The sequence below is a fragment of the Anabrus simplex genome, chromosome 1, assembly GCF_040414725.1.
Source record: "Anabrus simplex isolate iqAnaSimp1 chromosome 1, ASM4041472v1, whole genome shotgun sequence".
NCBI lineage: Eukaryota > Metazoa > Arthropoda > Insecta > Orthoptera > Tettigoniidae > Anabrus > Anabrus simplex.
In genome coordinates, this window is record NC_090265.1 from 1,579,852,734 (window position 1) to 1,579,876,411 (window position 23,678).

At 39.6% G+C, this 23,678-nt stretch overlaps 1 protein-coding gene across 1 annotated transcript in view; it reads right to left on the reverse strand.

Annotated features, from left to right (window-relative positions):
* Window positions 1-14,056, reverse strand: part of LOC136858557 (luciferin sulfotransferase) — a 62,571-nt gene extending 48,515 nt beyond the window's left edge. The window contains exons 1-3 of the mRNA XM_067138180.2: window positions 13,931-14,056; window positions 3,060-3,262; window positions 1,905-2,004 (exon numbers count right to left, since the gene is read on the reverse strand). Of these exons, the coding sequence (XP_066994281.2) occupies window positions 1,905-2,004; window positions 3,060-3,261 (302 nt within the window). The 5' untranslated portion in view covers window position 3,262; window positions 13,931-14,056. The remainder of the gene's footprint in view (window positions 1-1,904; window positions 2,005-3,059; window positions 3,263-13,930) is intronic.
* Between the last annotated feature and the right edge of the window lie 9,622 nt (window positions 14,057-23,678).

A 23,678-nucleotide genomic window follows, 5' to 3' on the forward strand; every position in this document is an offset into this window, starting at 1 on the left:
CAGTTATTGTGGATATTTTCTTTTTCATTCGTTTTCACCCCCATGCCGATGCGGGTGAACTTCGACTTAAACAGCATCTGGAGTGCCAATATCCATCTCAGCGATGCCGAAAACTATGGTTTCGGCACTTTTTTCGATTATTTTTATATATGTCACCCCCTCCAAACCATAACCCGTAGGGGTGGCTTACCCCCACAGTGCTTTCTTAGAGACAGTCATATGTGTAGCAGAATCTCTCCTTGGTCCAGCCTACATTTACGCATGTGCCCATTTCGAACACCAGGCCTGTATTCCACTGAAAAATCCTTGAGCTGACGTTGCCATGGTTACTGCTGTTCATTTCTTCATCCAATTCCTAGAGCGGGGTAGTGTTATGCCAAAAAATCCAAAACGGTTGGTTTTAGGCTCTTAAAATATGGGTTTCGGGGGCCGTCATACCTCACCGGCATTTGTTCTACTCGTCGTGAGGCTTAAAATGAGCTCTGTCTTGTCCTTGTAAGAAAAATTGAATATTTCGCGTATATTAATGTGCTATGAAATTAAATATACTTTTACAATATTCTAGAGGTGGATTACCCCCACAATGTAAAAGTCATAAGTGTACCAATTATGGTTGAAATTGTTCCAGTGGTTTAAGCGATGTAGAAAGGAATTTCATAAAACAAGACTATGAATTCGTCGCTAATATAATCATTTTCGTATTTTTAAGTTTCACCCCCTTCCTTTAGGGGTGCTAGGGATTTCTTGCCCCTGCAGTAATTTTTCCAGATAGTAAGTTATATGAGTATCAAATTTGGTTGAGAGCTATGCTGGAACATACACACATTCACCCGTAATCTCTGTAATTTCCGACATTTTCTCACCTTCTAACCCCCTGTGCCATAGGGGCCAGAACTTGGACTTTTCATTTTTATATAATTATATAGAGGATAAAAGTAGAAATAAGTTTTAAGAAACACATCATAATCTTCACATACGGTTGGGTAGGCAACCCGCTGATTAGACTTGTCTTGCGGTTTGCTTATCTTCTCCTATTTCCTTTTTCACCCCTTCTGATCTCCAGTGCCGAACTACCAATCAAATTTCGTTCAAACCACTTCATAATCCCTCTCAGATGTAATAAGAACAAACTGTGAAAATTTTAGTGAAATCGGTCCAGTAGTTTTTGAGTCTATTAATCTCATATATACCAACATTCGATTTCATATATATACAGTAGATAGCCTATAACACTCAGGGATAATGTATCTTTCCATTAGTGAAATAATTTTTAGAATCGGTCCAGTAGTTTCTTAGATTACCCTTAGATATACACAAACTCAAAATATTCGCACTCTCTCTTTATTATATTAGTATAGATTAGTGCTGTAGAGAGGATGGTTGCCCAGTTGAAATTCCTCTCAAAACAGTAATCACCACCACCACTACATCCTCATCTCTTATACAATTCTTATTCTTCTAAGTATGCTAATGGGCTCCCCACTCTTCTTACACGTCAATGCCATGATTTTATGAGTCGTGCGTAATGGAATTTTAAGTATCGCTTGAGATTATCGATAAACAGAAAACGAAAGAATGTTGCTAAAACATGATAGCTTGAACTCTCTTTATTGGTCGGCTTCATTTTTGGTCGAGAATCCTATCAAAGAATAAAGAAACAAAGCATCTCTCAGAGCGACGCTGGCAAGTTTTTTTTCATTATGTGAGGATCGCTCACAGCGACTCTGACACTAAGAGAGCTAGAGGTAAACATTCAGAAACTATTTGGCCAACATCGGTTACTTATGCTAGTATATTTACAATATACCATCCCTGGCCCTAAAATGAAGTAGTGAAAATCACTACGAAAGGAAACTAAGGTGATTATGAAATATATTATTGGTTTGAATGAGCGGCATACTCACTCGACGTAGGGACTTCTCTTCAATAGCACTTGTGCCTTCGCTCCTTCATAGTCCAGGTCGTGTATTAGTAACCATATCATCTCCTGGCTCCAAGTGGTGCCTGTAAGTATAACAAGGAGTAACGTTAGTTCACTGCTATATTAATATCTAGTTTTTCTTAATCTTCCTCATCAGCAGTTTCAGAATATGTGCATCTGGTTCCTGGCAAGCGAGTAGACTCAGTGTAACTTTGACTGCTGGATCTCGATCACCACCGCCACAGATCCCACACTATCCCACTACATACTCACTAATTTCCTTGTTCTTGTACTGCTTCCACGTCCTGTCTTTCAGGAGCGTTGTAGCCGTCATTCTTGAGAAAAATACATCCATCCTCAGTATATTATTTTGCACTGCTCTATGTCACTTTTTTATTATCAGGTAATCCTGTTTCTTGTCTTAAAGACTTGAACGATAAGATCAGTCTAGGAATAGCCTAAAGCTCCCCTTGTCTCTCTCTAACACACACACACACACACACACACACACACACACACACACACACACACATGATGATGAAAGAGAGCTTGATATCAATTACAATCATTTGTTATATGTTTACGACGAAGAAATCTAGACCCGATATACCGGGCGAGTTGGCCGTGTGCTTAGAGGCACGCAGCTGTGAGCTTGCATCCGGGAGGTAGTGGGGTTCGAACCCCACTGTCGGCAGCCCTGAGGATGGTTTTCCTGGTTTCCTATTTTCACACCAGGCAAATGCTGTGTTTGTACCTTAATTAAGGCCATGGCCGCTTCCTTTACACTCCTAGCCCCTTTCCTATCCCATCGTCACCATAAGACCTATCTGTGTCAGGGTGACGTCAAGGAAATTGTTGTCTAGACCAAATAGCCTCATACGATTATACGTATGAAACGACAGAAATTTACCAAAGATTCTGATGACTGAAAGTAGTTTACAACTGCTCAAGTGATGCCGAAAAATTTACATTTTTACAAAACATCACATAGCAGTAACCCATACTCAAGATCATTTACGTCAGTGTGTATAGTATATTTGATGATCATGTAATTAAGCGCTTTAAATCAGTGAATCGAGTACAGTAATTTCTCACCCTGATGATGGTTACAGTTACCAACAAATACAGGGACACTCACCACATTTTGGGAAGGTTACGATCCACACGTCATCCTCTCGCACCTCGAAGTTTTTAAGTTTTTGCACGTGATCTGTGTAAGGAGCAGGTAGAAGGCAGCCCTTGGGTCCGAAACGACAACTACCTCGGTTGAATCTAAAACCCATATGCTGGGTAAGTTCCATCAGGAGAGGGCCATCGTCTGGAACCACTTTGATATCCATGCTGCAACAATATATCATCATCAGACCTGTATCACAACAAATATACGTACAATACAATTGGTTAAATATCCACAGAATTGTAAATTGGAAAAATATATATCATCCCTGTTCTGCCAAAACGGCGAATGTGACAATGCTCTTCCTATCCATTGTTTCCCTTATGACTGGTCACGCCTTCCAGCCATATATTGATATGCGGTCCATCAGAGCAACTTTCGTTGAGTTCATTTTCCTATGCGCGTGTGTAAAGTAAAATGAACCTTAAATACATCACACTCTACGAGTGGGTAAATGTCATGCAAACATACATTCCTTCAGTACGGTACAGTAAGGTTCATTTTCCTTTACACTAGCACATAGGAAAATGAACTCAACGGAAATTGTTCTGATGGATCGAATATCAATATGTGGCTGGAAGGCGTTACCAGTCTTAAGGGAAATAATGGATAGGAAGAGCATTGTAACATTCGCCGTTTTGGCAGAACAGGGACGATATGAAGAATATTGTAGTCTCGCCATGAAAAAATTGTGGAAATGGCAAGTTAGCATTCACTGAGCTTCGAAAGACCGGCGATGGTTTTGGAAAATGGTGATAATTCTTAGGGAGAGGAAGCAATAAGAATGTAAGCCCTAAAAACTATCAAATGACCTTAATCTAGTCAATTTACATTCTTTCTTAACGCCCTATAAATCTGACAGGCCCTTGGTGTTGAGGTACTTTCTCTATTTCTTCACCGGATGGCCTAAGTCTGATTTCTGGCTCATCTAAAGAATTAAGTAGTCAAGTCTATGTTATACTTTTTGTGTTATTATCACTAAGGGCCATCAAACCCATGTACATAAATAGTGTTTTCAGTTTAATATTCGTCCTGTTGCACTGTCTGTACTTGGAAGTGTTTCAGTAGAATGGATTTGGAAATACGGAAATAAGTGCCCCTGGTCTATGAGAAATCCTGTCGTGCGGCCGAGCGGATGGCGCTTCATGGTCAGCTACCGTTTAGGAGCAGGTGGGTAGGTTTCTCGGTGAATACTAAGTTGACAAACTACTATTCGTATTTTCCGTCAATATCTATTATTTCTTACTTGAAGTATTTACAATTATATACACTTAAAGTCTCTGGTTAGGCACAGAAAACCACGGGTTACTGTCCTTTTACTCGCGTTCTTGCTGACGCGTTACTATACTCAAAGACCAAAACTTATTACTGCACTACTGGTCTTATTAACTTTTCAGCCTTACGTATACGGTGGTACAGGTTCACGGATAAGTCTCCTCTCACGAACGTGGCGCGGCGGAACCTCCGTCAATAATTACATGACTCTACTGGAAATGTCTTCTGAATCTCTTCCCGTTCGGCTGGTCCTCTTGTATACTTTTCATATCGCGTACGTGACCGTCCTATATCATAATTATAAACATCCTGTTTCCTCAGTGATGTCTCTTATTTGTCAACACGATAACATTTCTTCTAGAACTTCTATAATTTCTTAAATGCAACCTATTTCCAATAGTTGCGATACTCTTGTTTAGTAGTAAGTTTCCACGCGCTATGCGGGCCGCGTGACTCTATATCACTTTCTCTGTATTGCCGCTGATTACAGCAATCATAAGTACATAGTATTGCTGGCGGTTACAGCGATCTTAATTTCGCCCCGTGCTTTTCCATGCCTTTACAATATAACCCCGTACAATTTGATATTCATGGGTTCGGGTTCACACTTCCGACAGAACAATCCCATCCCAGCGTAACATTTTATGGAGGTGAAATTGAATATGACGACCGTAATTTTAGATTACTGAGAGGCTACTATTATAATGATGTATTTTCTTCTTCGTCTTCTTCTTGTCCTTTTCCTAATTATCTGGGGTCGGCACTTTCAATGTATTTAGCCCAGTTTGCCGATAGGATATCTTCCCTGACGCCAAACCTAAGTGGAGGATATATTTTGTGGTGGTTTGTAGTGTGATGTCTTATATGTAAATGAATATGTATACTAGGGCCATTACAAGCAACTACCTCCCGAACTAGAGGAATTAATCGTCCGGAAATCGAATCCGGGGAACTGTGAACCGAAGGCAACTACGCTGAACATTAATCCAAGGAGCGGGGTGTCCACTGGTTTAAAAAAAATACTTCCCCCTCCGGAGAGGGGGCATCGACACCTTCCCTTCAGGCGTGGTTGGCGTCAGAAGGACACTGGTACCGGTGCGCTAAATGTTACTAAATTTTGAATCTAAATAATTTATTTATTAGACCGTGACGTCTTAATACCAAGCGTGGAGGACCACATAAAGCAAAGCAAAAAAGCAAAGCCACCTCCGCACAGGCCATGAAGGCCCTTGGAGGAGTGGAAGGTAAAGGCTTCCACCATTGTTAACCTCGGCACGTGATGGGGTAGAGTGGTTAGCTCTACGCCCGGCCGCCTTTTCCCCCAGGAATTAACCTGGTACTCATTTTTGGTGTAGGCTGAATGAACCTCAGGGCCATATGCACCTCCGGAAGTGGAAAATTCGTTTCTTAGATTTTACGACTTTCTGACGGGGATTCGAATCCACGTCTTTCCGGGCGAACCGAGCACGCCTTTACCGCCTCGGCCAGGCAGGGAGGACCACATAGTTGTTGTAAATATTACATCTGAGTTGGGAAATACGAACTTAACAAATAGCTTTACTTGCCGTGTTGGCCAAATTATACACTTGATGCAGGTAGTTTAAATAATTATATAACCTTCCCTTAATATGCTTAAGCTGTGTATGTATTAATTTAAGAAAACATGCATTACATACCTTTAGGATTCTCCACTATCTTCAACTCATTGTGTTATTCCTTCTGTAAGTTCCTCAGTGTCATTGGATGGTCCAGTTTCAGCCAAATTAGAACCAGTTACCGATGCATAGAAGTAAGGGAGGAGGAGAAGAACAAGACGATGGCAAATGTATCAAAACTTGTTCCTCGCCATTTTGAATCTCGTCTGCTTTCCAGAGAACGCTTGTGGGTTTCTTTGTGTGGTCCATGTAGTTTGCCCAATTTTGTAGTGTCACGTGCTGGTATGCAGCCGAGATTAAATTATTCTTTTGGAAGGGTCACTGTTTATTATAAAGCTCTTTACTTGGGCTCATACCATTTCTATAGGATTAAGTTCGCAGTGGTATGGTGGCAAGCGTAGAACATGTTGTCCTGCTGAATTAGCCATTTATTCAATGAAGTTTTTATCATATGACTATTTGAAGCCACGATAAAATGAAGCTCCCGTTTCAACATATCATTTCGAAAAGGGATCTCCTTTTGTGTGAGCCAGTCTATAATCCGCTCTTTTCTCCACGAGGTTGTAGGTAAAAGTTCAATTTCCTCGACTGTGATAGTCTGCATTATCTATTACTGGGAGAGATCCTTCAGGAACATTGGCAACAGTTGCTTGGCGAACCATTATTTTTCATACCAGTCACCTGTCATTTTTATCATGTACGTCTGTCGTATTCGTTTGGCACATAATGTTAACTCGACACCAATAACGAACACTATTCATTTCCAGCATGAACGAAGGCAAACCTTGATCCACGTTGTCCAATACAATCTATATATTTATAAAATAGCATGTCCTAACTGACTGACTGACTGACTGACTGACTGACTGACTGATTCATGATCATCAAGTACTGGACAAGAAGGAATGAAATTTTGGGGGTATGTCTATACTGCAGTGTAGGTACATACTAAGGAAGGATTTTTGGATATTCCGTTGCTAAGGGGGTGAAAAGGGGGTGATTTTTAAAATGAGTATAGCTATATCTCAAAACTGAACTACTGAAATACGTGAAAATTGTTGTTTGGAATCTTCTTTAAATATAAAGTAACAGGTATTTTTGTTTTCGGAAAATCCACTTAAGGGGGGTTAAAATTAAGAGAAAAGGGGGTTAAATCCCTTTTATGAGTATACTCATATCTCAAAAACTAAACATGTTACAGGCGTGAAAATCGGTACATGGAATCTTCTTTAAAAATAAAGAAACACGTATTTTTTGTTTTCGGAAAACCCACTTAAGGGGATTGAAAAGAAGTGAAAAATGGGGTGAATTTTTAAAATGTGTATATCTCATAAACTTTATAAGTTACAGACGTAAAATATGTATTTGAAATCTCTTGTAAAGAATAGCGCATTTTCTCTTTTCGGAAAATTCACCTAAAATGAATATATCTCAAAAACAGAAGAGGTTACAGACGTGAAAATTGGTATTTGGAATTTCCTTAAAAAAATAAAGGAACATATATATTATTTTTCAGAAAGCCACTTAACAGGGTTCGAAATAAGTGCAGAGGGAGTTGAATTATTTTTATGATGCATGTATCTCAGAAACTGAAGAGGTTACGTACGTGAAAATTGGTATTTGGAATCTCCTTTAAAAATGAAGAAACACGTATTCTTTGCTTTTGGAATGTCCACTTAAGGGGGTGAAAATTGAAAAAGCGGGTGAATTTTCAAAAAGAGTATACATACAGTATATCTCAAAAACTGAAGATGTTATAGATTGGAATTTGGAATTTCCTTAAAAAATAAAGGAACACATATTTTTTGTTTTGTATTTGGAAAGCCACTTAACGGAGGTGGTAACAAGTGAAGAGGAAGTTGAATTCCTTTTATGATGATGCTTGTATTTCGAAAACTGAAGATGTCAGAGACATGAAAATTGGTATTTGGTATCTCCTTTAAAAATAAAGAAACACGTATTCTTTGCTTTTGTAATGTCCACTTAAGGGTATGAACATGGAAAAAGGGGGTGAATTATTAAAATTATTATTACAGTATATCTCAAAATCTAAAAATGTTACAGACGTGAAAACTGGTATTTGGAATTTCCTTTTAAAATAAGAAAACACTATTTTTCGACTTGAGAGAAGACTGTTTCTCACATGTAGAGTTAGTCCATGTCGTATGTTCCAGAGTTAGCTCTGCCAGTAGCCTGATCATCTTAGCCCCTAAATGCAATACTACAAACGTGATTTACAGAGAGGTTCTGAGGTAAATGAAACTCAATTTTTAGGTGAGCTTTTATAATTTAGGGATTTTGAGATAATGTCTTAGTGCAGTACCCAGGAACGATTACTTTTATCAAATTATGAAACCCGCGCGACCGAAGCCGCTGGTAACAGCTAGTACAGTATACAAGTAAGTTTCTAGACGTCTGTCTATGTTTCAATTGAACAATTCTTTGGTATGGGAAGACACGTAGTACATTTTGTCTAGAAACATGGATAACTGTAGAGATAAGAGAGGTAGGCCGGAAAGAAGAGAACATGACAATCTCTGAAATTCTTTTTTCAAGTATTTATCCCAAAAGACACAAATAAGTGTCTCACACTGATAAGACATTGTATTCTCCTCATCATAAAACTGCTTAATCATATGTTAAGTAACGAGTATTTACCTTGAGAACCGTTATCAAATAACAAACAGACGGGCTGAGTGGCTCTGACGGTTAAGGTGCTGGCCTTCTGACCCCAACTTGGCAGGTTCGATCCTGGCTCAGTCCGGTGGTATTTGAAGGTGCTCAAATACGTCAGCCTCATGTCGGTAGATTTATTGGCACGTAAAAGAACTCCTGCGGGACTAAATTCCGGCACCTCGACGTCTCCGAAAACCGTAAAAGAGTAGTTAGTGGGACGTAAAACAAATAACATTATTATTATTAAATAACAAACATATTGCAATAGCGCTGGAGATATTTCACTTCTTTGAGTAGTACGTTACGTGCCATAGGCTCTGATTTCGAATCGCAACACAATTAGAGAAGCATTTAAACATACCTAAGAGCGAAGTGCTTATGTTACTAGATTTTTCACTGACGAGAAAGAACTTATCATAACCGACAGTAGTTGAAGAGCACTTTAAATTTATTATTATTATTATTATTATTATTATTATTATTATTATTATTATTATTATTATTAATGTATTTTAATGAAAATATATAAAGCACTTTTGTTATTAGACACCCCATGATGTTTCAACCTTAAAGGGACTTGGTCTATCAAGAGACTGCTGGTCATCTTAAAGGCCTGCAGATTACGAGAAGGCGTGTGATCAGCGTGACGAATACTCTCGACCTAATTCTGAGCTTTCTAGGCCGGGGCTATTATCTCACCATCAATAGTTCCCCAAATTGGTCTCACATACGCTGAGTTGACCTCAGACTAACCCTCAAGTCAGGTAAGAATCCTTGACTTCAGTAGTGTCGAGAGGGTGAGGTGTAAAATTTTGCACTCTTTTTTTAGATCGGAAATCTCTCTATTTATATAAAAGATCTTGTCCTGACTGACTGACTGACTGACTGACTAACTGACTGACTGACTGACTCATTCATAATCGCCGACCCAAAACTATTGGACATAAAGAAATACATTTTGAGGACACATTCATATTACAATGTACAGTAGGTGGTCGCTAAAGGAGGATTTTTGGATATTCCTTCGCTAAGAGCGTAAAAGTGGGGGTGAATTTTTAAAGTGAGTGTATCTATATCTCAAATCTTTAAAAGTTTACAGATATAAACATTGGTACTTAGAATCTCCTTTAAGAATAAAGAAACACGTATATTTTGTTTTCGAAAAATCCCACTAGGAACGGTGAAAAAGGGTGAAAAAGGGACCTCGTCTTTCTTTAGCCGATGCCTTCATTTTTCGAAGAGTCAGAAATCTTTCCCTTTTCTCAGTGATTTGGTTGCCTAGTTGTACTTCATCTTAAAACAATAATCAATAATCACCACAACCACCAGCACTCTCGCTACACCAGTTCTAAGATGGCTGAGAGTAGAGGCTGTCACTATGTGATTAATGGCTTGTTCTCAAACAGTGGTTATGATTTGGTTTAATTACATTTATGAAACGGAAGTGATAATTTATGTTACGTTACCTTTTCCCATGCTAAAGAAAATGAGTTATTATTATTATTATTGTTATTATTATTGTTCTTCTTCTTCTTATTATTATTATTATTATTATTATTATTATTATTATTATTATTGTACCAGGAGGTTCACCTCAACTCCGAACATTCAATATAAGAGCCTTAAAGAACTCTATCTATCGAAGAAAACGTGAAATTGCTACCGCATGAAGTTGGGATATTAATCAGAAGATGTCACTACTGAATAATTGAGAAGTTTGTCATTTCTAAGTTTTCTAAATTTATTGGATTTATTTTGTTTTGTTTTCGTGTTCATCAAGATGTTAGAACTTTTCTCCATAGATGTCTCTACAAAAAACTGTGATCATGCACTCTGGTGCAAGACGGAAGAACTAGTGATTTAAAGAAGTTTTGTGTTCTTATGTTTCCCAACTAAATTATTGTTCATACGTTTTTTTATATATATATTTCTAGGTTTGCAACACTTCTCTCTCATTCTGCCATTTCTGTAATCAGTTTTCAGCCTATCACAGGCTTCTTGTTGGTTTTTGGGTGTAATTTTTTGATTCTGCCAATAAAATTGAGAGGGTGTGTCCGGATTAGTCCAGAACCCTCTAGAACTGTCCCCTCGCGTATATAAGCTGTGGCTTTTCTGGCTACCTTGTCTTTGGATCACCGTGTTTCTGAGAGTGTGTGTGTTAAGGCAGGAGGTGGTGCGCCTCATTCTTCGCAAGGCAGTCCATCAGTCAAGGTAATGACCATCAGTCTCATTTTTTCTGTAGCTACCTCCGCAGACTTGCACGAGGAAAAGGTTCAAATTTCTAATTATGTAACCTCCTGTTTTCTAAAACATAAAACCTTCTTTCGGCTAATGTAAAATTTCATAAACTCTGAAAACTGTAAATAGAGGATAGAGAGTGCGTTACCCTCTCGAGTTTCCCTTCAACCTGGTTTGAGGTGACTACGACTTTGTAACTGTTTCTCATTCCCGTAATGCATTAAATTAACCTTCATTCGAGTCATCTCATTAGGTTGGGATTAGCGCCTGTAACCTCGGGCCCAGAGCCCCGTTAGGATTTTGTACTTCATTATCTAGGAGCGCAAAGGTACGCCTCAATTCAGTTTGTGTTCGGGCCATTAATTTAACCTGTTCTTTTCCCACGAAGGCCCAGTAGGGTGGGTAATAGATACCCCTGTGCAAAAGAAAATTTAAATTGTAAATTGCGCCTAGAGGGGCCAGAGATTGTAAGGTTTCTGTAATGTCGCCTTAAGCGGGCTGTAAGAAATTCGTTACTGTTGGAGAGCATGTAAACTCTTTTCTAAGATTGTGAATTCCCTGTAATAGGGAAGGTGCCTCTGTAAGGCTATAGATTTGTAACCTTTCGAGCAAAGTGCCCTTGAATTGGGAGATTTCTGTCCTTGTCTAAATAATACCTCATTTGCGCAATTGTAAATTTGTAAGCTATGGGCTTGAAGCCCAGAAATTTTAAAGTTCCGTGTGCTGTTTTGAATGAGCAGTGTGCCCACTTGAGGCAGAGGCTCACTTAGTAGCAGTAGTAATAGTAGTAGTAATAGTAGTGGTAGTAATAGTAGTGGTAGTGGTAGTATGACCTGGTCTAGAATTACAAATTAGACCTATTCCAAATTATAGCACCACAATTCACTAAATAACTCAAAATTCAGCCCGGAAAAGAGCTGTTTCTTAAGAAAAGCTTCTTCCTATTCACTTTTATTGAATTCTACATTTATTTTATCCAAATTAGCAGTGAAGAGTGGGTTTTTTCTCTGGCTTGGAGGAAAAATTTGCCTCCAAGTCAGATAGATTTTTCCGCCACTAGTGTACTGAATTGAGATTTTCCGACTCATCGGGTACTCCTAGGAAACAGATTAGTAAAAAGACACGGTTTTTGCCCTAGGACTCTGCACTATTCGACTCTCCCCACCGAAGAAAGACGAAGAGTGTTCACGGATCACGGCTGTCTTCGGATTGGTCATTCCAGCTCTGGAACTTTGGACTGTCAGATCGGCAGCGTTCATTAAAAGTGAGAAAATGTGTGGGTCTTCATTTGATCGACTATTTCATATGAAAGCATTGCTTTTAATCACGCCATTCCTTCTGACGTCATTGTAATGACCTATGTTCATTTCAGTTGGAAAAACCACTAAGACAGTCTTTCTGAGGATATAAAAAGGCAGGTGGAGTGTGAGTGTCTGACATTATAATGAAACCTCCCCAACCTGATTGTGACTGATGGTAGGCAAGTCGGCCTATACTTACAAGGAAAATGCCCTAACCCAGTTTTCATATGAGAAAAGACGTTTGGTTAATTCCGAGGCGCTTTTTATAGGGTAACGTTAAGAGCTATGCAATTTAATACAATCTTTCTCACAACGTGTACACTACCTAAACTAGAATTCTGTATACAAGGTAGAATTCGGTAGCGAAGCATGGGCATCGGTGGACTGAGAGAGACTGATTAGATGTTTCGACGCACTGTTCACCACTTGAACCGTTATGATTCGACCGTGCATCAGTGGTGAACGCTGTGGAAACGTGAGAGTACACATATGCCTCGAGGACGCTATGGTCAGTCCCGGCGGACCACCAGCGTGGGGAATATCTCCATCGTACAACACGCTGTCAGCTCTCCACCCGCGTTGCTGAGAACCATCCAGATACATACCATGGCAGCTGGGGATACGCCTGACCGAGCTCGATAGCTGCAGTCACTTAAGTGTGGCCAGTATGAAGTATACGGGACCAACTCACTCGGTTTTCATGGGAAAAGAATTGTTCGCACACGTATGTCGAATCGAATATGCATAATATCCGTGCAGCAAGCGCACATCCCTCCTAATGTGATATGGATGGATCTCCTGGAGTCTGGGACCTAAAATAGGACTAATTCTGCTCACAAATGTAAATATTGCACGTAAATGGAACTGTATATGGGTTCGAACCCTACAGTCGGCAGCCCTGAATATGGTCCGTAGTTTACCATTTTCACACCAGGCAAATGTCGGGGCTGTGCCATAAGTTAATTCAAGCCACGGTTGCTTCCTTCACAACCCCTGCCTTTTCCTATCTCATCGCCGCCATAAGACTTACTGTATCTGTGTCACTGCGACGTAAATCAGAGATAGAGAGAGAGAGAGAGAGAGAGAGATGAGAGAGATAGGGAATCTGCCACATGAACGACTGCCCTAAATGCAGATCAGTAATGATTGATTGCATTTAGTTATGTTTCTCCCATTTGAAGGCTGCCAGAAAGACAAAGCTTACAAGGATCCACTTTTCATGTAAGCTTTGTCTTTTTGGCAGCCTTCAAATGGGAGAAGCATAAATAAATGAAATCAATCATTACTGGTCGTGTAAAATATGTCTATACATTTTTTGTATACCATAATATACATATTAATCAGTAAAAATAAAATCAATAATTTTGCTACCCATAAGGAACCCCTTATAAGACGAAGATATAGCTAAGAGTACAAACGATTTCCTACTATTATTAACGAGCCTTTCACGGCAGCTAATCTAATGTCCTTCATAAATTGGTTATCCGAATTAAATTTCTTACAAATGTTGTGAAATATTTGAGTAATGGTGGCTCTTGCTCCTATCATAAGTCCTAATACCTCTATATTTCTCAGCGTTCATATATGACACATTTCATTACTTTATTTTTTCATGACCCTTGGTTACTATTCAATAAGTATAGAACAAAGCTCGGTCAGCCAGGTATTAAAGAGTAGTTCCACTTACCCTAGATTCGGCTCTGCCTTCACCTAGTCAGCGACAAGTGATACGCGATGCAGCTTGCGTGGACAGATAGCATGGACTGAAAGATAATTCACTCTCTACTACATGAAGCTAACAGTGTTATAAGCTAACATGTTGAAGTTGGTATGCTGCGTCAGCATTAAGATATGAAATATGAGTATTACTGTTCAAATAAACCTGTAAAGAACAATGGGAGCTAGTACCTTATTTCTACTAATGGCTGTAAAGACAATAAAGAGAAGCATCCTGTCTATACGAAGTGCTTCTCGTTACATCATCAATTCATTTTTAAGTAAATAAGTAATATTTTTACCTAAAGAAAGTGAACATTCGTGTTCAACAAAGAACTTAATTCTTTTTGAAGTAAGTGTCTAGCACGGAATGGAGTGAAACACTGCCAGTTGTCTAGTGAGTTCTTCTACAGTAATCTACATCTGATAGTGGAGTCCGGCTCCATGGCTAACTAGTTAGCGTGCTGGCCTCTGGTCACAGAGGTCCCGGGTTCGATTCCCGGCAGGATCTGGAATTTTAACCATCATTGGTTAATTTCGCTGGCACGGGGGCTGGATGTATATGTCGTCTTCTTCATCATTTCATCCTCATCACGACGCGCAGGTCGCCTACGGGAGTCAAATCAAAAGACCTGCATCTGGCGAGCCGAACATGTCCTCGGACACTCCCGGCACTAAAAGCCATACGCCATTTATTACCTGATAGTGGAGATTTTGTTATCTTTCCCAGTGACCATGTTTGATGAAATGTTTTTATTTTTAAATCTTAGAAGCAGATTTTGAAACAGGAGATGAAGATATAGTAATAAATAAGTTAATGGTGATGGCGTGTGTCCTTCGTACAGGACTGGTGCAGGTCTTTCGATTTGACAGCCTACAGGCGACCTGCGTGTGTGTGAGAATGGATCGTACCTAATAGAGTTGGGCGAAGTTATTCTTTTTCTGGAAGAGTTCCGGTTGTTCGTGTTCCGAAAGAATACTATATTCCGAATAACAATTCCAAAATAACAGTGAAATGCTTAGGCAGTAGGGAATTAGATAATATCAACGAACCTCATAAATGCTCATTCAAAAGTTGTTACCTTACTCAAGTTTCATGCTTTAATTCTGATGCCTCTAGAAAATGCTAAAATATGGTTTTATCACAATAAATTCGGTATTAATGAAATCTAATAATAATAATAATAATAATGTTATTTGCTTTACGTCCCACGAACTACTGTTTCGGTTTTCGGAAAAGCTGAGGTGCCGGAATTTAGTCCCGCAGGAGTTCTTTAACGTGCTAGTAAATCCACCGACACGAGGCTGACGTATTTTAGCACCTTCAAATACCACCGGGCTGAGCCAGGATCGAACCTGCCGAGTTGGGGTCAGAAAGCCAGCGCCTCAGCCGTCTGAGCCACACAGTCCGGCATTCATGAAATCTGAAGGAACCGGGCGAGTTGGCCGTGCGCGTAGAGGCGCGCGGCTGTGAGCTTGCATCCGGGAGATAGTAGGTTCGAATCCCACTATCGGCAGCCCTGAAGTTGGTTTTCCGTGGTTTCCCATTTTCACACCAGGCAAATGCTGGGGCTGTACCTTAATTAAGGCCACGGCCGCTTCCTTCCAACTCCTAGGCCTTTCCTATCCCATCGTCGCCATAAGACCTGTCTGTGTCGGTGCGACGTAAAGCCCCTAGCAAAAAAAAAAAAACTGAAGAAAGAAACGCCTTACTTTAATTACATTACTTTTGAGATTTGTTCTATTGTTAAATATATTTTTCAGGTATTTTATTAATTGTGTTTAATCATAAATTAGTTTCGACAGACAGAAGAACATAACCAATTATAGATTAACTAAGGTTTTTATCTGGCAAAGGGAGGCAGGTACCGGTATTGGAAAATGTGGAACATATAGGCCTATTTCTAACATTTGGTATATTGACATTGCCATGTTTTTATATACCGGTGGTTCTAATCCCACTGTCGGCAGCCCTGAAGATGGTTTTCCGTGGTTTCCCATTTTCACACCAGGCAAATGCTGGGGCTGTACCTTAATTAAGGCCACGGCCGTTTTCTTTCCACTCCTAGCCCTTCCTTGTCCCATCGTCGCCATAAGACCTATCTGCGTCGGTGCGACGTAAAGCAAGTAGCAATATATATATATATATATATATATATATATATATATATATATATATACCGGTATGTATATAGTCTATTTCTAACACTTTTAATTAACAAATTACGGTGTATGGCACAAAACAAACACCAGTAAATCGCGCTAAAAGGATGCTTTGATGATGCACGTAGTTTAACGCAGCGAGAATTCATGCAAACGAACAAAGATTTAAAAAATCAGGGTCATGTATACTTACCGCGTACTCGCTGCCTGTCAAACAGCTGAGTAAAATGTGCGCCTCTTACAATTTCATACTTCGTAGGTTCCCTTCTCCTCACCAGCCGTTCATTGCAGCCAGTGACTAGTATCAAAGAACATCGAAACCAATGTAGAGAACTAGCACTCACATTCACTAGATTAGACGGTAGGGGTCACGCGCAGGCTGGCTTTGGCTGATGACGTCATCTGGTCTCCACTGCTGGGCTTGCAGTGAACCGGCTAGTGATGGGCTAGCGACGGAATCGAGTAGAATCGAGTAATGTGCTCTTAGAATCGGTATACTCGACTCCAGACTCGAGTCCAAGCATACTAGTGTCACTATCTGTGGACATGTCTTAGAACTATAATCTATTGTACTGGATTGCGCGGCATTCAGAGTCAGTCACAGAATATTTTTGTGATGTGGATTGCAATATGTTTGCTGCTGATGATTGGTTTTATTGATTTGATTGTTACGATAATTATTATCATCATAGGCAAAATATTTATGACTTACTAACAAACCGTCAACTTGATAGACACGTAGGACCGAAGAGGAGCGTGGGCGTGGAATGGGGACAGTTTCCACACTATGGTGGAGACCTTTTCTAATGTCGATAACGGTAGCGTTCTATTATTGTTATTGTTATTCTTCTTCTTATTCTTCATAGTACCGTATCAGTTCCCCCTGACGTTGGCGATCACTGTGGCGAATGCAGAACGATCTCTTGCTAGGTGGAAAAGTCTTTCAACACTGTGAATTTCAGTCCATTCTTTGATGTTTCCAAGCCATGATGTTCGCCTCCTCCCGACACCTCTTCGACCCGGTATTTTGCCTTGTACAATCCGCTGTAAGATGAGGTAACGGTCATTTCTAAGGATGTGGCCAAGGTAAGAGATCTTCCGGAGTTTTATTGTTTGAACGAGTTCCCGACTTGCTCTTGCCCTTCTGAGTACTTCTTGGTTCGTTAGTCGTGCAACCCACGAAATCCTGAGCATCCTACGGTGGATCCACATTTCAAAGGCTTCCAAGCGTTTCACTGATATGTTCTTGAGAGTCCATGTTTCCACACCATATAGCAAGGCTGACCATATATAGCATTTGACCATCCTCTGTCTAAGTTTTAAATTTAAGTAGTCATTGCAAAAGAAAGATTTCATTTTTGTAAATATTTTTCGTGCTATTGCTATCCTCTGTTTCACTTCTTTCTCGGGATCAAGTTGTTCAGTGACAATGGCACCCAGATATTTAAAAGTGGTTACTCTCTCAATCTGTCGGTTGTTTAGTTGTAAGATTGCCTCAGCATTGGCACGTCTGCTGAAGATCATGAACCTGGTCTTGTTTACATTTATTTTTAGTCCCATATCCTCACTTACTGCACTGATATTATTGAGCAGGAGTTGGAGACCTTCAAAATTGTCACACAGGATGACTGTATCATCCGCATATCTTATGTTGTTAATTATGCCGCCATTTACTTTTATTCCATATTGTTGATTTTCTAAAGCTGTCTTGAAAATTTTATCCGAGTAAAGGTTGAATAACAATGGAGACAAAACACAACCTTGTCTAACTCCTCTTTTGGATGGCTATCTCGTTTGTAGTTTGATTTCCGATTCGGACGACGGCCTTTTGTCTCCAGTAAAGGTTTTCAATAATGCGGATATCTTTGCTGTCAACTCCTATATCTTTTAGGAGTTCTACAAGTTTTGGATGTTGAACTCTGTCAAATGCCTTTTCAAAATCAATGAAACAAGCAAACACTTCTTGTTGTTGATCTAGACTGTTCTGAATTAGGATATTTAGCGCAAACAATGCTTCCCTTGTACCAAACGAATTTCTGAACCCAAACTGTGTTTCGTCGAGGTCTCGTTCACACTTAGTCTTGATTCTGTTATGTATTACACGAAGGAATACTTTAAGTGTGTGGCTCATGAGGCTTATTAGCCTATAATCATTACACTTACATGCCTTTTGCTTCTTTGGCAACGTGATGAATGTAGATAACAGCCAGTCAGATGGGATGTCTCCAGTATTATATATAGTATTGAACAACTTTACCAAGAATTGGATATTGTCTTCGTCAATCATTTTAAGAAGTTCTACTGGGATGTTATCTGGACCTGGTGATTTCTTGCTTTTTGAAACTTTCACAGCATATAACACTTCTGATTTAAGAATGTCAGGGCCTTCACAATTAGCTCGTTGGTTAGTTTCCTCACCTCTCTGATCACAGAAAAGTTCTATCAGATAATTTTCCCAAGTATTTAAAACTTCTTCTTCATTAATAATAGGCCTGTTTTTAGCATCAACCAGTACAGAAAGGTTACGTTTTCTGTACATACCAGCTATTTCCTTTAATTTTTGATGTATATTGAACAGATCATGTTTAGACTGAAAGATTTCCATTTCCACACATTGTTCTTTCATCCAGTTCTCTTTCGCAGCACGTATTTCTTTCCTTATGTGGCGTTGTAATTTTTTGTATTCCTCTGCATCATTTTTTACTAATCTTCATTGTTCCATTAGTTCAAAAATATCATCTGTCATCCATTTCTTTTTTTTTCATTGGATGTATCTTTTGATCTTTGTTTTGAAGAAGTATCTCTACCCGACTTTTAAACTGATTCCATAAATCATTTGCTGTTTCACAGTTATTGGTATTGATTTCTTTTAAATGCCTATTCAAATCCTGAGCAATTTTCTGCTGAGCTTCACAATTTTGCAGATTAGGTGTATTTAGTACATTTCTTCTAGGCTTATTCTTCATGATTTTCGGACTAACTCTTACGTTAGCTATCAATGGTTTATGATCCGAGGAAATATTGTGCAGCCCGGAAGTAGCCACCAGGGATGTGTTGATAGCTATGACATATTATTCCCGCGACGTCCTTATAGGAAAACGTGTACCGGTAATAATATTGTGCGAAATAATGACAATATTACTGCCAGAGAATTTATTGCAAAGATACAGCTGTAGGGCGTTCAGAAACATACATGTGCTGTAGTATCACTTATTGCTATTGTCCAACTCGTTGGTTGAATGGTCAGAGTACTAACCTTCGGATCAGAGGGTCCAGGGTTCGATTCCCGGCCGGTTCGGGGATTTTAATCGCTTCTGATTAATTCTCCTGGCTCGGGGACTGGGTGTTTGTGTCCGTCCCAACACTCTCCTCGTCATATTCACACAACACACTACACTACAAATCACCACAGAAACACGCATTTCGGTTAGGGGATCGCGGCTGTGAGCGTGCATCCGGGAGATAGTGGATTCGAATTCCACTGTCGGCAGCTCTGAAGATGGCTTTCCGTGAGTTCCCATTTTCGCACCAGGCAAATGCCGGGGCTATACCTTAATTAAGGCCACAGCCGCTTCCTTCCACTTCCTAGACCTTTCCTATCTCGTGCGACGTAAAGCAAATACATCCCGCCGCTATTCTTCGACCTTCGCTCAACTTCTAAAGACTACACTCGGTTTTGTTCCTTTGCACAGTCATGTGTTGCACTGATAAACGTCAAAACGGAGGGTGTATTTTGTTCATTGCGTTCATTGTTTATTTAGAACAGAATGACGTTCTGTCTGATGATTTGCTTCGTGTACGTACATCACATTCCGGACGCCTAATCTTAATACCCTACATTATATCTGCCGAAAGTATGATGTAAGTATAAACTATTCACCTGTCCCCTCGGAAGAATGTAAACATACCGTGACAGTGAAAAAAAAAAAGAAAAAATGGCGTATGTTTTTTAGTGCCGGGAGATCCCAAGACTGGTTCGGCTCGTCAGGTGCAGGTCTTTTGATTTGACACCCGTAGGCGACCTGCGCGTCGTGATGAGGATGAAATGATGATGAAGCAACACATACACCCAGCCCCCGTGCCAGGGAAATTAACCAATGATGGTTAAAATTCCCGACCCTGCCGGGAATCGAACCCGGGACCCCTGTGACCAAAGGCCCTAACCATTTAACCATGGAGCCGGACACCGTGACAATAATTTTAAATAATAATAATAATGTTATGAGTTGGATCCCTTCGTTTTTTCTCTCGGATATAGAGGATGGTTGCCTAGTTGTACTTCCTCTTTAAACAATAATCACCACCACCACCACTTTTACGTCCAACTACGTACATTTTTATGGTTTTCGGAGATGCCGAGGTGCCGGAATTTAGTCACCCAGGAGTTCTTTCATGTGCCAGCAATTCTACCAACACGAGGCTGACGTATCTGAGCACCTACAAATACCACCGGACTAAACCAGTATCGAACCTGCCAAGTTGTGCTGAAGGCCATAGAAGCTATGCTGTCATTATTAGAATATAGGGCATATTCAGTGGAGTGGGTGAGAGATGCCGTGAACGAATATTTTCATACTTTATTATGCGTATATAGTTGTGGTATTATCTTTCGCAAGTCATCATCAAATTCAGATTATTTATTTTGCTCACTCATTAAGAATATTTATATCGTACCGGTCCATCGCAATCCCATAAAACCTCGGCGACCACTTGTATATATATTATGCTCCATCCATCCAAGAGCGGGCGAGAGAGCGAACGTGTGACGTCATGCTGTCATCGAGTCTTCGCAAGCGAAACGAGCCCGAGCCTGGACTCGAAAGAGTCGAGTACCGCGATTCCAGGCATCACTCGCGCACATCACTAGTGAACCCGACCCATTGTAATTGTGCGTTTCTCTTAATGATTTGCTTGTTTTTATTTAACCACTTGCTTGATATTTTTCAATATGTGTAGATATGTTGTAATTTATTTGAGTATTTGTCAGAACATTACAAGTAATATAATAACACTATTCCAGTAGCTTTCTCAGTACTAAATTATCTTTCACCTCGAAAATAAAGTATATACGGTTCGGTTTTCGTCTTTTATATCCACCCAGTGATTTTAGAACGATTTTATACATAGATTTATTTTTAAAACTAGTTACTAAAATTAAAGAAACATGACCAATCGCACAGGATGCTTTTTACCGTTGTTTTGGCGGACTGTTGGTGTTAAGTATTATTGTAAACACCTAATATTATATTTATGTACAATTAATTATTTATGAACTAGCTGATGTACCCGTGCATCGCTACGGGATTCTCAGAAAGACTGACTTTGTGGTTTTCTTAACCTGAAATCAACATAGGTCATTACAAAAACGTAAGTATGAATGTAGCGATTAAAAGCAATGCTATCATATAAAATACTCGATCAAATGGAAAGCCGCACGTTTTATCACTTTTAACGAACAGTGCTGCGGTTAGATTGCGGCGCCAATCTAATAGTCCAAAGTTCCAGAGCTGGGATGACCAGGCCGCAGATTGCCGTGAACACTCATCTGCCATTATTCCGCTAAATATGCACACTGTTCATTCCAATCAGTGCCTCAGAGTAGGGATTAAATAGCCCGAATGCTGTGATGATCCAGTGTGTTACGTACCAGTATTATCAGAAAATTTATAAACCAGGGGAATGTCATGCTAAAGAAGAAAGTTATCTAACTCCCCAGCTACTTCCCATCAATATTCAGGCAGGCTGTTACACTCTGTATGACTGGGCGAGTTGACCGTGTGGTTAGCGGTGCGCAGCTGTGAGCTTGCATCCGAAAGATAGTGGATTCGAACCCCATTGTTGGCAGCGCTGATGATGGTATTCCGTGGTTTCCCACTTTCACACCAGTCAAATGCTGGGCCTGTACCTTAATTAAGGCCTAAGGCACTCCTAGCCCTTTCCTATCCCATCGTCACCATAAAACCTATCTATGTCGGTGCGACGTAAATCAAATAAAAAATACTCTGTACGCAGCAGTAATCCTATCTACCGGAGATGAAGGGCAACAGATGACACAAAGCACATCACGACAAACAATGGTCAATGTAATGTTATTGTTGATCAATGTTATGAACTTTCTATATTGTAGGCCTTCACATTTAGTTTTCTTTCAACTCTGTGATTTGTAAAATATTTTATACCATAAACTGTAGTTTCTTATTCTCCGACTTTACATACCGATTTTCATTAAATACTGTTTACCCATTTCTGGTTACTCGGGGCTGATATGGACTTAGTAACAAAAATCATGAATATCTTTGTGATCATAGCCAGTACGGTAACAATGTATAAAACATGAATAATAGGAAATTTAATACTATATAACCCTAGTCATGTAGCATTCATCGATTACACCTCTAATAAGAAGTATTTGGGAATTACATTTTAGGCCTTCCCCTAAACTACCATTTCACTCAGCGTGAATAAAATAATTTACAGCCTATACTATAGCGACTTATTTCCTGACTTTGCATACCGATTTTCATCAAGATAGGACTACTAATAACAACAAAATAATTGGGGATTATATTTTAGGCCTTCCCCTAAACTACCATTTTTCTCAGCGTGAATACAATTATTGATAGCCTAGATTGTAGCAACTTATTCCCTAACTTTGCATACCCATTTTCTTTAAAATACGACCACTAATAACATAAATAGTTGAGAATTCAATTTTAGGCCTTCCCCTAAACTACCATTTTACTCAGCGTGAGTAAAATTATTTATAGCCTAGATTGTAGAGGCTCATCCCCCGACTTCACATACCGATTTTCATTAGACCACTAATAACATAAATAGTTGAGAATTCAATTTTAGGCCTTCCCCTAAACTACCATTTCACTCAGCGTGAGTAAAATGATTTATAGCTTAGATTGTAGAGGCTCATCCCCTGACTTCACATACCGATTTTTATTAAATTCTCTTCAACCGTTCTCTCGTGATGCGTGTACAGACAGACAGACAGACAGACAGACAGACAGACAGACAGACAGACAGACAGACAGACAGACAGACAGACAGACAGACAGACAGACAGACAGACAGACAGACAGACAGATTACGGAAAAGTAAAAAGTGCATTTTCTTGTTACTATGGACATGACCGATACAGAAATACCATTCTTTTCAAATTCTGAGCAATGTACAGACAAAACTCTTATTTTATATATATATAGATGTGTATTGGCCGGTTGAATGTTGGTAAAAATCCCCTGAAGAAACGTCAAGCTCTTCCACCGTATCAAGGGTCATTCTTTTTAGGGGGAAAGAGGCTTCCACAAGCTTAGGCCATATATACCTCTGGTACGGAGAAAACCCTCACAGTCAAAAAATGCGATCAAAAGTTCAATATTTGAAAACACCTGATAAATACACCTAATTATTATTATGGTGGCAAAACTGTATACATATTTACATTATATAGGCACCACACAAAATATTTACATCTAGATGTTATGTGGTTGTTTTGCATTACTTTAAAATCAGTCTATCCCACAAATTTCTTAATTTTTTTTTCA